Source organism: Gymnoscopelus microlampas, assembly GCF_963454915.1.
Source record: "Gymnoscopelus microlampas genome assembly, chromosome: 7".
NCBI lineage: Eukaryota > Metazoa > Chordata > Actinopteri > Myctophiformes > Myctophidae > Gymnoscopelus > Gymnoscopelus microlampas.
In genome coordinates, this window is record NC_139944.1 from 50,132,551 (window position 1) to 50,146,954 (window position 14,404).

Sequence of the window (14,404 nt, forward strand, 5' to 3'; positions counted from 1 at the left end):
GGAAATGGCGTAATGTGTGTGCAGAAGGAAACGGAAATGACGGACAGTGGTGGAAAAAGTACAGACATTTTTTACATTTTTTATTACATTATTTATTTTTTTGTTGTAAAAGTATCAATACTGCAATAATATGGAAGTACGGAATTCATAATGTACTTGAGTAAAAGTAAAAAAGTATTGATATCAAAATGTACTTAAAGTACGAAAAGTAGAAAGTACTCATTATGCAGAATATGTCCAGTGTGAAGTTTTCAAATGTATAAACATCTTTTGAAACTAGCAGATCTACTATTCCGAAATGTACATAGGGTTGAGGTGGTTAATGTATGTTTTGTAATATTGTAATAATAATCAAAATCTACAAAGTAGCCTAACTAGTAACTAAAGCTGTCAAATAATTGTAGTGGAGTAAAAGTACAATATTTGTCTCTGAGATGTAGTGGAGTGAAGAAAACTGTAAAAGTATTGAAAATTGTAAATACTACAGTAAAGTACTACTTAACACGCTACTTGAGTACATGTACTTAGTTACTTGCCACTATTGATGACGGAATAATAATAACTTTATTTAAACTCTTGACATTTTAATGCTGTATGGTGGTTCTCAAACGTTTTCATTTTCATGTCAAGGACCCACCAAAATGTATATGTATTTATTTGGCTTCGGACCCCCACAAAGATTTTGTGCGAGGGAAGGAGGGGCCCACAGAAGAGAGGATTTGTTTTAAAAAGATTCTATAAATGATTCCCAATTTTTTAAAACATTTTTAAGATTCGTTTTTTAAAATAAAAACAATCGTATAGGCTAGATCTTACAGACTGTAATTTTTGAATAGCCTTTGTATGAAATGGGTTAAAGTGGTTATACTGATTTTGATGCTACATGAACTAATTTAGCAAGGGACCCCCTGGAACCCCCTCAAGGATATCATCATCACCCTCATCATAATTAGCGCTTCTGCTATCAATTATTTTGAATAATTGAGAAGCGTGTTTTCTTATATGTTCTTATATATGTCTTAAATGTTTTCGTATATCGTGAATCGATTAACCATCATATTAAGTTATTTTATACTTCGTCACACAACGGTGTTGTGCAAAAATTGTGAACATAACAGATCTAAAAGCTCAGAACACGTTGCATTGCGGCAGGTTGTGTGCAGCTTGTAGATCTGCTATGTTCATAATTATTTGAATTTTGGGACATGCCCAAAATAGGGATTGAATATTCATCGATTCTTTTATTAAATTATCGATTACAATTAGTTTGATTAACTGTTGCACCCCTAATCATCATCACCAATACAATACATATAACCTTTACATCACACACAGGTGGTGCAGTGTGTGCTTTTCACTTGCGATACCAGATCTTTAACTTCTTCTCACGTTTGATCTTCTTCTGCAGCTGCAGTACGCCGTAGAGGAGGGCCTCCGCTGTTGGCGGGCAGCCCGGAACGTAGATGTCCACTGGCACGATGCGATCGCAGCCTCTGACCACAGAGTAGGAGTAGTGGTAATACCCGCCCCCGTTGGCACAGCTTCCCATGGAAATGACGTACCTGGGTTCCGGCATCTGGTCGTACACCTTCCGCAGAGCCGGGGCCATCTTGTTGGTCAGGGTTCCGGCCACGATCATCACATCGGACTGCCGGGGGCTGGCGCGGAACACCACGCCGAAGCGGTCCATGTCGTATCGAGGGGCCGCCATGTGCATCATCTCCACGGCGCAACACGCCAGGCCGAAGGTCATGGGCCACAAGGAGCTCCTGCGAGCCCAGTTGACCAGGTCGTCCAGCTTGCTGATGACGTACTCTCCTTTACCGCTGACCGCCGCTCCTGGTTTGGCCGCAGCCACTGCTGAGCTCTTCTCCCTGACTGGAGCTACACTTGTGGAGGAGGCATTGTCACTCTTAGTGTTTAGATGAAGACTCTTCGGTTGAATAGCAAATAGTGAAATTAAAGGCCTCGGTGACAAGCAGCCAAACGAGGCCAGACGAGGTGCAACCAACGCCGCCATCTCTGAAACTCTGGTTATTCGAGGACTGGCGTTAGGTCAAAATCTCAAGGCGTCACACTGATGACGCCATAGTGATGCAAGCCATGCCCAAATATGGAGGGACAGCATGACGGTGGATCGTGAGATTATGAATTAACACAAATATTCACACAAAAGATGCAAATATTAGAACATCGACTTCCTTGGCCTATATGTGGCACTAGAAATCTGGCACTGATCGGTGTTGTGGATTGCAGGATTAGCCGCGGACGGAGGGACAGACGGACACAAGGACACACAAAAAATTGGGGGACAGATACATACATACCTGATGAACACTTTAGACCGCTCGCTCCTTAGGAGCGTCTCACAACAGAGTTGCATCCCTCTGCAATCTGTAGCCAAGGGTAGAAAGTCACTAGGTGTGCAGTTTGTGAGTGATGTCACGGACATCATGACATCATCACTTATCAATATGATGCCAGTCTTGCCCAAATATGGAGTTTCACTTCACAACCATGGTATTGTAGTTAAAAGTGAATTGTCACAAATAAAACATAATTTAGCAACTTCTAACAGCAAGATAATTATCTTGGGCTCCTCAGACGATTAGTTGGCAACTTGGTGAGATTGATCACAGTTATTTTACATAGCCTTGATTCAGCATCACAATATCCTCCATCTGACTAGACAGTAGACGAACATGTCTAAGTATATATGTACACCGACAAACCAAATCCGACTGACAAATGTGGCAGTGGTGAAGATGAAAAAGGCAGGGAAACGATTTGAAATCGCCTGCTACAAAAATAAAGTCATGAGCTGGAGATCTGGCGCGGAGAAGGACCTGGACGAGGTTTTGCAGACAAACTCCATTTTCGTGAATGTGTCCAAGGGTCAAGTGGCTAATAAAGGTGACTTGTCCAAAGCCTTTGAAACAGACGACTTAACTGAAATCTGTAAACTAATCTTAGCTAAAGGAGAGATGCAGGTGTCAGAGAAGGAGAGGCACAATCAGTTGAAAACGATGTTTAAGGACATCGCAACGATCGTGGCAGAGAAGTGTGTTAACCCCGAGACCAAGAGGCCATACACGGTCAAACTCATCGATCAGGCAATGAAGGACATCCACTACTCTGTCAAGGCCAACAGGAGCACCAAGCAACAGGCTCTTGAGGTGATCAAGCAGTTGAAGGAGTCAATGCAGATCCAGAGGGCACACATGAGGCTGCGGCTGGTACTGCCGGCCAAGGATGGCAAGATGATCAAGGAAAAGCTCAAGCCACTGATCAAGGTGGTGGAGAGCGAGGCCTTCGATGAGCAGATGGAAATGGTTTGTCTAGTGGACCCGGGCTGCTACAGGGAGATTGATGAGCTGATCCGCTGCGACACAAAAGGAAGAGGCTCTCTGGAGGTGCTCAGTCTGAAGGACGTGGAGGAGGGAGACGAGAAGCTAGAATAGCTCCCCCAACGTAGAAGCACCCCACGATCCCGCGTCTATTTTGACCCAACCCCTGACGATGTACTCTGACATGCATTCAGTCACAACAACACATGGTCTGTCTGTCCGGCTGCAACATTGTGTTGTGATGGACAACAACAGTAGTGATGGCTAAGCTCAGTAGGCCGGCACAGGCAAAAGCAGCAGCGATCACTATCACTGACTGGCTGTAGGAGCAGAAGAATTTGAGGTAAAAAAAATTAAACACAGTTCAATTGATTACAGTTGTTCGTCGTTTTTACCAGGTGCACCCCCTGGTAAGAACTATCTATTGTCTATGATATAACACCAAGGGGTACAAAGGGTCCACATAACAGTGTCTTTGCACAGTGGTTTCTTAATCTGTATGTCCCGAATAACATGAAGCACAGCCGTAGTCCTCCATGTTTCTCTCGATCACCGTGAGTCTAAAAGAATCTCTTGCAGGTGTAACATGAATCATCAGTAGTTCCCAGTCTTTTTCATCTCAGACCCAAAAGACATATTTGGTGTCTCAAACTTACAAAAATACATTATGAAATAATCACAAAAAAATAGTGAAAATAGCAGATAAGCTCCCAATGCTTCACGGTGTGACGCATTGCAAGCTTGTAGATCTGCTATTTTCATCATTTCTCAAGTACTATTTTGGGAACATTTCTGATTTGTTTTGAAAATGGTTGAAACTTTTGTTTTTCTAATTTATTAATTTCTTCACATTTTTTAAAAATCTTTTGAAATAATTATGAAAAAGTAAATATAGGAAACGTAAAAAAAAAAGGTGATGTTTAGCCTACTCACATTTTTCACAATTATAGAAATAAGCTAACAAAGTAGACGTTGGCCTTAATGGGTGTCCAAACCTTTTTCAAAGGTGGCCATATTTGAAAATATGAAAATACCTCGGCCGACTATACATCTCCGGTCATATTTTACCTTTGGCCCACAAAAAAGTCTCATACAAATGCATTGCATAACAACAATTTCATTAAAGCAGTACTATAACTTCCTATTCTACCCCGGATTTGAACCCGGTTTCCTGCGTAAGAGCTGAAATTTTTGCCATTGAGCTAATAGAGCCGGCCTGCTTACTCGGGGGATAAATTGAATATTGACCATCAGGTCAAAATTCGTGTCAGATCCTGTGTCTAGGTGAGACACAGGATCTCACAGGACCTTTGACACAATCTAAATGTCTCAATAGAAGCGCAGGGAGACAAAATACAACCACCCCAATTGTATATGTTATATTATATCAACAAACTCTACCATACAGATCGGACAAAATTACATTTTATTCATAAACAAAGTTACATAGTGAGGCTTTAAACCACAGCGCAATATCAATAGTATTTTGCTGTGAACAAAACTAAAACAATGCTGCCTTTTTTCACATGTATATGCACTGCATAGCAAACACTCCAATAAATGCTCTTTTGTTCAAATGGCAGTGTAGCCAAATGTAACCAGGTGTGAAAAGGTCTCACATTATTTTATTATTATAAAAATAACAAATTAAAAATGCCCGTCACATCTTGAGAATGAAACAACACAAGGAACAAGTAGTTAGGAATTCTACTGAGAAATAGCATATCTGCCCATGTTAATTTCAAAATGTGAATGTATGAATTTTACATGAATATGTTGGCGGGCCACAAAAACATAATATATACAAGAAGGCCTGCCTGCGGGCCACAACTGGCCCGGGGGGCCAGACTTTGGACATGCTTTAAACTAACACGTTTTTCAAATTATATATTTTTTGCCGAGATGGCCAGTCAGTTTGACTAACGCCAATGTGTATGACATCACAATGTCATCATCACACCCATGTACAGTTATTTTACTTTAAAAGGAAATGTCATATAAACAAAAGTCATTTAGCAAAGAAATCTATCTCACTGCAGACACTTGCTTGAGGATTAGTGTGCAATATTGGTGACCCTTCATTCAGCAACACAATCTCTGTTGGTGTGACATTGCCGTTTCCACGTCAGTTCTCTCCTCCCATTTGCAGAACAGAACAGAAGGAACAGACTTAATACAGAATAAATTGGTGTGCTTTGCCTCTATTCTCACTGCAAGAATGCCAGAGTTATCAGTAGAAAATGTGGTTGTTCACCCCCTGGTGTTGCTCAGTGTGGTCGACCATTTTAACAGATTAGGCAAAGTTGGAAACCAGAAACGAGTCGTTGGTGTTCTTCTTGGGTCTTGGCAGAAGAAGATTCTCGACGTTTCAAACAGCTTCGCTGTCCCATTCGACGAGGATGACAAGGATGACTCGGTGTGGTTTTTGGACCACGACTACCTGGAGAACATGTACGGCATGTTCAAGAAAGTCAACGCCAGAGAAAGAATAGTTGGTTGGTACCACACAGGACCAAAACTACATAAGAATGACATCGCCATCAATGAGCTGGTCAAGCAGTACTGCACAAACTCAGTGTTGGTCATCATTGACGTGAAGCCTAAAGACTTGGGCCTGCCCACAGAAGCATACATATCAGTGGAAGAAGTACACGACGATGGAACTCCAACTTCAAAGACATTTGAACACATCACCAGTGAGATCGGAGCAGAAGAGGCAGAGGAAGTAGGAGTCGAGCACTTGCTCAGAGACATCAAGGACACAACGGTGGGCACGCTGTCCCAGCGCGTCACCAACCAGGTGCACGGCCTGAAGGGGCTTAACTCAAAGCTGCTGGACATCAGATCCTATCTGGAGAGAGTGGCCGCAGGCAAACTGCCCATCAACCATCAGATCGTCTACCAGCTGCAGGACGTCTTCAACCTGCTGCCAGACGTAAACCTATTGGATTTCACCAAAGCCTTCTACCTGAAGACCAATGATCAGATGCTGGTGGTCTACGTGGCCTCTCTCATCCGCTCAGTGGTGGCTCTGCACAACCTGATCAACAACAAGATCTCCAACCGAGATGCAGAGAGAAAGGAGGGACAGGAGAAGGACGAAAGCAAGAAAGAGAAGAAAGATGACAAGGACAAGAAAGAGGAGAAGGAGAAAGAGAAAGGCGATACCACCAAGAAAGATGAGAAGAAGAAGAAATGAGTGTCTCCTTTTTTGGTTACCGTTTTCCTCTCAGATTATGCCCCCTTCAGCTTGATGGAGCTCATATTGTCCTCATATGCGTACAGTATGTGGGTCTGCAGCTAAAAGTAGTGTTCTGTATGGGCAGCGGTGTCATCTGAGGTGTTGCACAGCCCTGGGTTCAAGGCTTGAAAATAGTTTTTCCCTGTGGCTGTCAACAAAAACAAGAAAGAAACAAGAAAAAATTGCAAAAGAAAATTAAACAACTAAGAATCCTGAACAGATGCTCAAAACGTGCATTTGACAGTGCTAATGATGCATAGACACAGGACATATTTGTGCGTCTTTGTTATCTTTATTTGGTATGCTTATTTTTTATTACTGTCACCTTGGTGTTGTGTGGTTGTATTGTTAGGATAGCTGTAGCACACTAATGCAGAACAATCTAGCCGGCTACTGGTGTTGTACGGTGCTGCTGGTAAATGGTAGAATCTGTGCTGTTGATTTCGCTCTTGAGTGAAAACAAAATGTTGTGTTAGGGACCCATATGGTTCCATTGACAGTCTGGATTTTGTGTGTATTGTGTTTTATAAGATGAGAACATCTTATAACGGGTGTGGCTTCCCTATACAAATTGTGTCTATAGATAGCTAGTTACAAAATGTGTACATTTGTGAAGGACATGTGTGTCTGGGCTATGGATTTCCTATCAGAGTACTTGGAGGCCATATGGAACTCCATATTTGGACGAAGATATGTCATTATATTATATCCGTTTTTGGAGACCTGGAGTCGTGTCATATTGATGATGACATCGGTAATCTCCATATTTGGGTTAGAATTTGGGATACATGCATGAATACATGACAGCAGACCTCTTCAGTGCCACGTTATAAAAGTAACAGAACAGACATTACAAGTACCTGAGAGAAGGCAAGAAAGAAGGAAAAGGAAGGATAAACAATGGGTGAAGCCGTGTTGGACAGTAGTGTGCTCTGTCTGTTCGATGTAGACGGGACGCTCACCGCAGCAAGACAGCTAGTGACTCCAGACATGGCTGAGCTCCTGAAGAGGTTGGGGAGTCGGGTTCGTATCGGGGTGGTCGGGGGGTCGGACCTGGACAAGATCAAAGAGCAACTAGGAGACGATGTGATCCAGAGTATGGACTATGTATTTGCGGAGAATGGTCTGGTAGCATTAAAGAATGGAGAACTACTCTCTGTCGAGTCAATCGAGGCCCATATGGGAGAAGAGTTTCTCCAAGATTTCACCAATTTCTGTCTCAATTACCTGGCGAAGATTAAACTCCCCAAGAAAAGGGGGACGTTCATTGAGTTTCGTAAAGGCATGCTGAACATTTCACCCATCGGACGAAGCTGTACACAAGAGGAAAGAATCGAGTTTTCTGAGTTCGACAAGACAGAACGAATCAGGGAGAAGTTTGTGTCCGTCCTGAGGGAAGAGTTCAAAGGAAAGGGACTGTCTTTCTCAATCGGAGGTCAGATTAGTTTCGATGTGTTTCCAGACGGTTGGGATAAGAGATATTGTCTGGGGATCGTGGAAAAGGACAACTTCTCCACCATTCACTTCTTTGGAAACCAGACCAAACCCGGTGGAAACGACCATGAGATCTACTCTGACCTGCGTACCATCGGCCATGAAGTCTCCTGCCCTGAAGACACACGTCAACTCTGTCAACAGCTGTTCTTCTCATGAGAGAAAAAAGGATGTATTCAAGAACTGTTTTCAAGATGGAGTGATAGATTTTATTTTAGGAATTACATGTTGATGCATTTTTGTGTGCATTAAAAACATTTAAAAATATTTGATTATCAACAAAGAACAAACTAATAATAAACAGAGATCGCCAGTCAGTTTGTAATGACATCACATGACATCACAATGACAGCACACAAAGGCATTGATGACCTCCTCGGCAGTGGCAGTAGTATCCTCAGCGGCCACAGAGATCAGAGAGTAACACAGCCACAAGGGTGATGAGGTGAAGCTAATAGGTGTTATTTCCCTCAAAGTGCAGGCCACAGGACGCCTGAATCGCCTGAATCAAAAAGCAGAAATGGAGACACTCTACCATCAGACAAACAAGCAAATTCAAGAAGTGCAGTCTCATATGGGTAGTCCGGGGTCAACACATTGTAGAGTGTCACCAGAAATGGAGACACTCTACCATCAGACAAACAAGCAAATTCAAGAAGTGCAGTCTCATATGGGTAGTCTGGAGTCAACACATTGTGAGTCAGTACACTTGCTGGAGAATGACCTGCACTCCAGGATCGACCTTATCTTCTATCAACTAGAACGTCTTGAAACAATGAAGAGCAGAGAACCACAAAACCGCCGGCAGAACGCAACATTTCTGGTTGACCAGCTCAAGTACAATGCCCAGCATCTAAAGGCGGTCCTACGAACCTTCCAGGAGAGACACGTCAGAGAAACCCAGGAGAGGGAACGGGAGGAACTCTTAAACCGTACCTTCACTACCAATGATGCATACACCTCCATCCCCATGGACGAGACCTTACAGCTGAACACCAACTTGAACAGCGCACACAAAGGCATTGATGACCTTCTCGGCAGTGGCAGTAGTATCCTCAGCGGCCTCAGAGATCAGAGAGGGACACTAAAAGGGACCCATAAGAAGATGCTGGACGTGGCCAACATGTTGGGGCTATCTAATACGGTCATGAGGTTCATAGAGAGGCGGGCCACTCAGGATAAGTTCATTATGATTGGAGGCATGTTACTGACATGTGTGTTCATGTTCCTAGTTATCTGGTACCTGCGCTGACCACCTTTCTTGTACAAGCAGCACTTTTCAATTAGTCTTTATTGGACATTTCCGATATAACAGAGTGGACACAGTGACAGAATTAATGATTCTCAAGAGTTTTTTTTTTGTGTACTGGATTCAGATATTTCATTACAATTATAAAAGTCCAGATTTGTATAAACTGCCATCTTCTTACCTTTCTGACAACTGCAGAACTATAAGGTTGAAGAACAGTTCAAATAGAGGCAGATCTGAAAGGAGATGAGAGGGAGAGAGCGAGACGGAAGATGGAGTGCGTTCCCTTACTCCCTCTACCATCAGTAACTGACAGTGATTTAAAAAAAAAAAAAAAAAAAATGTAAATGGTTAACATAAAAAGAATATCTCAAATTTATATAGCTTTTCTAAGTACCCAAATACGCTTTACATGGGGGGAGGAGAAAACAACAACGATTGATGCAGGGCGCTCTTGCTTGCCTCTGCGCCCTTAAAGTTTTCCATGCGTCCCAAATAATCGCCCGCCTCTCATTGAAAGTTAATAACTAGGCGCGTCAATCGCTCTCCATCTGAAACGGCCTTCAGACTATTGTTAGAGAGGATTCCACGTTACCGGAACGACCACATTAGATCGTCATGGTTATTGGTTATACCAAAGGTTAGGCTGACGCGACCTATGTTGAAGAGGGAGAGCATACTTGCCAGCATTACCCATACAAGGAGCACCTCTACTGTATGTCATCCGAGACTGAAGTCATGGACAGAACGGATGTAATCCGGGACTGGCGTCTTGGACAGTGTGCGGAGGTCAACATCATCTGAGCTGATGTCATGAGCAGAACACACCATAAGGATATTGCAATTACGTAAGCTCTATATACGGTAAAGTGTGACATCGGCAGTGTCTTCTAGATCAATGGTTCTCAAACATTTTCAAGTCAGGGACCCCAATATATGTATTTGGTCACAGACTCCATCTGAAAGGTTCTTATGCCTGGGACCTCCATAAGAGAAGATGTCTTGTTAAAAGATTTCACATTTGCAGGCAACAGGTACTGGGGGGAGGTGGAATCATGGCGTACTCAGCCGTTCGCAGTTCCACACATTGGATAACAGTCGCTGTGTTGTCCGGAGTGCACCGCGCTGCTCACAGCGGGCTTATCCGCGCTGCTCCCGGAGGAGTGCGGACTGTTTGCTCCGTAGGGGGATTCCAGAGAGGATGGCAGGGAGGCAGTGTGTGTCGCAGCGGGGTGGCAAATGGCGGTGTGACATTGAGAGGATTGTCGTTTCCAGGGGTTACATCACCTCATGTTCTCAGCACACTGTCCTTCCACACAAGTGCCTCTTCCAACAACAGGCAGGATTTTTACCAGATCCTGGGGGTTCCTCGAACAGCCACCCAGAAGGAGATCAAGAAAGCATACTATCGGATGGCTAAGAAGTATCATCCTGACACAAACAAAGATGACCCTCCAGCTAAGGAGAAATTTGCTCAGCTGGCTGAAGCTTATGAGGTGTTGAGTGACGAGGGGAAGAGGAAGCAGTATGATACATATGGCTCAGCAGGCTTTGATGCCAGCCAGGCAGGTGGAGGCCAGCAGTACTGGAGGGGACAGACCACAAACGTGGATCCAGAGGAGCTCTTCCGCAAGATATTTGACGAGTTTTCTGGAGCCCGGGGCTTCGAAGGCTTCGGCGCCATATTTGATCAGCCACAAGGGTACATCATGGACCTGACATTCACTCAGGCGGCAAAGGGAATAAACAAAGAGATGTCTGTCAGTTTGGACGACACCTGTCAACGTTGTGACGGCAAGGGCTGCGAGCCTGGGACCAAGGTCGAGCACTGCCACCACTGTAGCGGTTCCGGCATGGACACGGTGAATAAAGGGCCCTTTGTGATGCATTGTCGGCGTTGTGGTGGAAAAGGCACGGTAATCTCCACCCCCTGCCTCTCCTGCCACGGGAGTGGACAGACCATACAGAGGAAGAAGGTGGTTGTCCCCGTGCCTGCAGGGGTGGAGGACGGCCAGATGGTCAGGTTGCCCGTCTGCAAGAAAGAGGTGTTCATCACGTTCCGGGTCCAGAAGAGTCCAGTGTTCAGGAGGGACGGTGCAGACATCCACTCTGACCTGCTCATTTCTGTGGCCCAAGCCATTCTAGGAGGCACAGCGAGAACTCAGGGCCTCGACGAAGCACTCAACGTATCAATCCCTGCAGGCATCCAGACAGGCCAGAGAATTCGTCTCTCTGGAAAGGGAATCGCACGCGTCAGTGGCTACGGCTTCGGAGACCACTACGTCCATGTCAAAATCAAAGTGCCCAAGACCCTGACAGACAGACAGAGAGCTCTACTGATGAGCTACGCCGAGGACGAGACGGACGTGGAGGGGACGGTCAACGGCATCACCACCAACACAGGTAGAAGGTCGACTGGGTACTGAGCAGCCCCCGTCAGAGGGACAGAGGCATCTAACCCTAACCCAAATATAGAACAAATACATGGAATATATCAGATACATATTCACAATATACCGTCTACAATATCGATACAATATAATATAGAAAACCAAATAAATATACATTTATCTACAAAAATATTTTTTTGAGCGGTGCAACCCTTCCTATAAGAGGGTTTAGCGGGGACATAGATTGGTGAAGCAATAGGAAAGCGCTGCAGGAATCCGCCGGCTGGGTTTGGATCCGCCCTTCAAGACCATCGATTGGGCTCGTTCTTTCAGTCTAGCTGCACTGTGATTGGCCACCCATTGTACCCCCCCCCCCCCCCCCCCCCCACCCATTGTACCCATTACAAGCCTCTGTACTTTAGGTCATTACTCAGTTTAACATTGACAGATTATGGGTTTGCCTTTGAGTTCTAGTGCCTGAGTGTGTGGAACACCTGCTGTTCCTGACTAATTACTGTGAATTCAAAGATCAACCCAACTTTCCCTTTCTGAGAAGACATGGACCCCCTCTGTTCTGGCCCTTTGCGGCACAATGCGATGTGCGTTGCCATTGAGCATATACATACTTATTGGCCATCTTTGAATATCACAAATATAAAATAGCTATAGACTTCAAGTGGTTAAACTGATTTGATGCTACATTAAGTAATTTTGCTGGGATCCCCCTGGATCCCTTCAAGGGTACCTAGGGGGGTCACCAGACATGTCAACCCAAGACAACTCGACCAGCCGCGAATTCGAGACAGCTGGACCCAAATCAACCGGGTCTGGTTGTCTGAAGTAGTAGCTCTGTGTAACCCCTAGAGGGTAGTAGAGTACAAGGTACAAGGTGACGGTGAGGGAGGTCCTGAGTATTTTTATAGTATATTTAAGAGTAAATATTGTAAGCATGCTCCCCCAGTTGCATACTTTTTTTTAAGAAGTGTTTTTGTAAACCTTCTTTTCTAAATGAAATAATAATGTATGCCTTATTGTGTCTGTTTTGTCCTCATCTCCTCTAAAATGAGTGCAAGAATAATTGTCAGACAACACAGAGCTGCTGCTAATGTGTAGACTGAACGTCACTTTATGACTGAATGACAAAATAATCATTTCCATAACACATACAAATAATATAGTGTATTCAAAGCACAGCATACAATCAATAAAGGCATTACCATTATAACTATAACTTCTTATATATCTGACTTTTATACTTCATGTGATTATAACCACCACCCCCTCCGCCCTCCTCCTCCCTCCTCCCTGACGACTTCGCCAACTTCTTTGACAAGAAGGTGAATGATATCCGATCCTCCTTCACTCCTCCCCCGGCTGATGCCCTGCGCACTACCCACACCTGTCTGCCTTCCACCCCTCCCTCCCTATCTTCATCTACTCCTCCTCCCTCTCCCCCACCCTCTCTATCCCACTTCTCTCCCCTCTCCTCTAAAGAGGTCCTTCTCCTTGTTACCTCTAGTCGCCCCACCTCATGCTCCCTGGACCCGGTCCCATCCCCTCTGCTGCAGTCCTCTGCACCTGAACTCCTTCCCTTCTTAACCCACCTTATTAACACCTCTCTGACGTCTGGCTACTTTCCCTCTGCTTTCAAGACTGCCAGAGTCACCCCCCTCCTGAAGAAACCCACACTTGACCCCTCTGAGATCAAGAACTACAGACCGGTTTCCCTTCTATCCTTCCTATCTAAAACTCTCGAACGTGCTGTCTTTAAACAACTGTCTTCCTACCTCCACCAGAACAACCTCCTGGACTCCAACCAGTCGGGCTTCAAAGTGGGTCACTCGACAGAGACTGCCCTCCTGGCAGTGACGGAGTCGCTCCATGCCGCTAGAGCAAACTCTCTCTCCTCAGTCCTGATACTCCTGGACCTGTCTGCAGCGTTCGACACAGTGAACCACCAGATCCTCCTCTCCACCCTCGAGGGGATGGGTGTCTCAGGCTCTGCACTCTCCCTGTTTGCATCCTACCTGACGGGTCGCTCCTACCAGGTGATGCTGAGAGGGTCTGTGTCAGAACCACACAGGCTCACTACTGGGGTTCCCCAAGGCTCGGTTCTGGGTCCTCTTCTTTTCTCCCTCTACACTACATCTCTTGGTGCTGTCATCCACTCCCATGGCTTTTCCTACCACTGCTATGCCGATGACACCCAGCTGATCCTCTCATTCCCCCCCTCTGACACACAAGTGGAGGCACGCATTGCTGCTTGTCTGGCTGACATCTCGGAGTGGATGTCTACGAACCACCTGAAGCTCAACCTGGACAAGACCGAGCTGATGTTCATCCCGGGGAAGGGCTGTCCTCACCGAGACATGGCCATCACCATTGAGAATGCTGTGGTGACGTCAACTCGGACTGCGAAGAATCTGGGTGTGACCCTGGACGATCAACTGTCGTTCTCGGCTAACATCGCATCAGTGACACGGTCCTGCAGATTCCTCCTCTACAACATCAGGAGGATTCGCCCCTTCCTCACGGAGAAAACAGCCCAGGTGCTCATCCAGGCTCTTGTCATCTCCCGCCTGGACTACTGCAACTCCCTCCTTGCTGGTGCTCCGGCATCAGCCATCAGACCTCTGGAGCTTGTTCAGAAAGCTGCGGCTCGTCTGGTGTTCAACCGCCCCAA

General features: G+C 45.2%; 6 protein-coding genes across 6 annotated transcripts; 5 read left to right on the forward strand and 1 right to left on the reverse strand.

Annotated features, from left to right (window-relative positions):
* Window positions 1–1,354: 1,354 nt before the first annotated feature.
* LOC311048718 (NADH-quinone oxidoreductase subunit B 2-like) lies at window positions 1,355–2,020 on the reverse strand (the record flags this gene model as incomplete). Its single annotated transcript, XM_084061988.1, has 1 exon — window positions 1,355–2,020. The coding sequence occupies one exon, from the start codon at window positions 2,018–2,020 to the stop codon at window positions 1,355–1,357; it is 666 nt and encodes a 221-aa protein (XP_083918114.1).
* Window positions 2,021–2,726: 706 nt separating this feature from the next.
* On the forward strand, window positions 2,727–3,461 carry LOC311049807 (ribosome maturation protein SBDS-like; the record flags this gene model as incomplete). The annotated part of the gene is made up of 1 exon (XM_084063658.1): window positions 2,727–3,461. Exon 1 carries the CDS (start codon window positions 2,766–2,768, stop codon window positions 3,459–3,461), a length of 696 nt encoding a protein of 231 aa, XP_083919784.1. The 5' UTR covers window positions 2,727–2,765.
* Window positions 3,462–5,565: 2,104 nt separating this feature from the next.
* LOC311049390 (26S proteasome non-ATPase regulatory subunit 7) lies at window positions 5,566–6,546 on the forward strand (the record flags this gene model as incomplete). Its single annotated transcript, XM_084062958.1, has 1 exon — window positions 5,566–6,546. The coding sequence occupies one exon, from the start codon at window positions 5,566–5,568 to the stop codon at window positions 6,544–6,546; it is 981 nt and encodes a 326-aa protein (XP_083919084.1).
* Window positions 6,547–7,488: 942 nt separating this feature from the next.
* Window positions 7,489–8,241, forward strand: LOC311049799 (phosphomannomutase 2-like; the record flags this gene model as incomplete). The annotated part of the gene is made up of 1 exon (XM_084063650.1): window positions 7,489–8,241. The coding sequence occupies one exon, from the start codon at window positions 7,489–7,491 to the stop codon at window positions 8,239–8,241; it is 753 nt and encodes a 250-aa protein (XP_083919776.1).
* Window positions 8,242–8,698: 457 nt separating this feature from the next.
* On the forward strand, window positions 8,699–9,334 carry LOC311048619 (Golgi SNAP receptor complex member 2-like; the record flags this gene model as incomplete). The annotated part of the gene is made up of 1 exon (XM_084061882.1): window positions 8,699–9,334. The coding sequence occupies one exon, from the start codon at window positions 8,699–8,701 to the stop codon at window positions 9,332–9,334; it is 636 nt and encodes a 211-aa protein (XP_083918008.1).
* Window positions 9,335–10,386: 1,052 nt separating this feature from the next.
* Window positions 10,387–11,757, forward strand: LOC311048621 (dnaJ homolog subfamily A member 3, mitochondrial-like; the record flags this gene model as incomplete). Its single annotated transcript, XM_084061885.1, has 1 exon — window positions 10,387–11,757. The coding sequence occupies one exon, from the start codon at window positions 10,387–10,389 to the stop codon at window positions 11,755–11,757; it is 1,371 nt and encodes a 456-aa protein (XP_083918011.1).
* Between the last annotated feature and the right edge of the window lie 2,647 nt (window positions 11,758–14,404).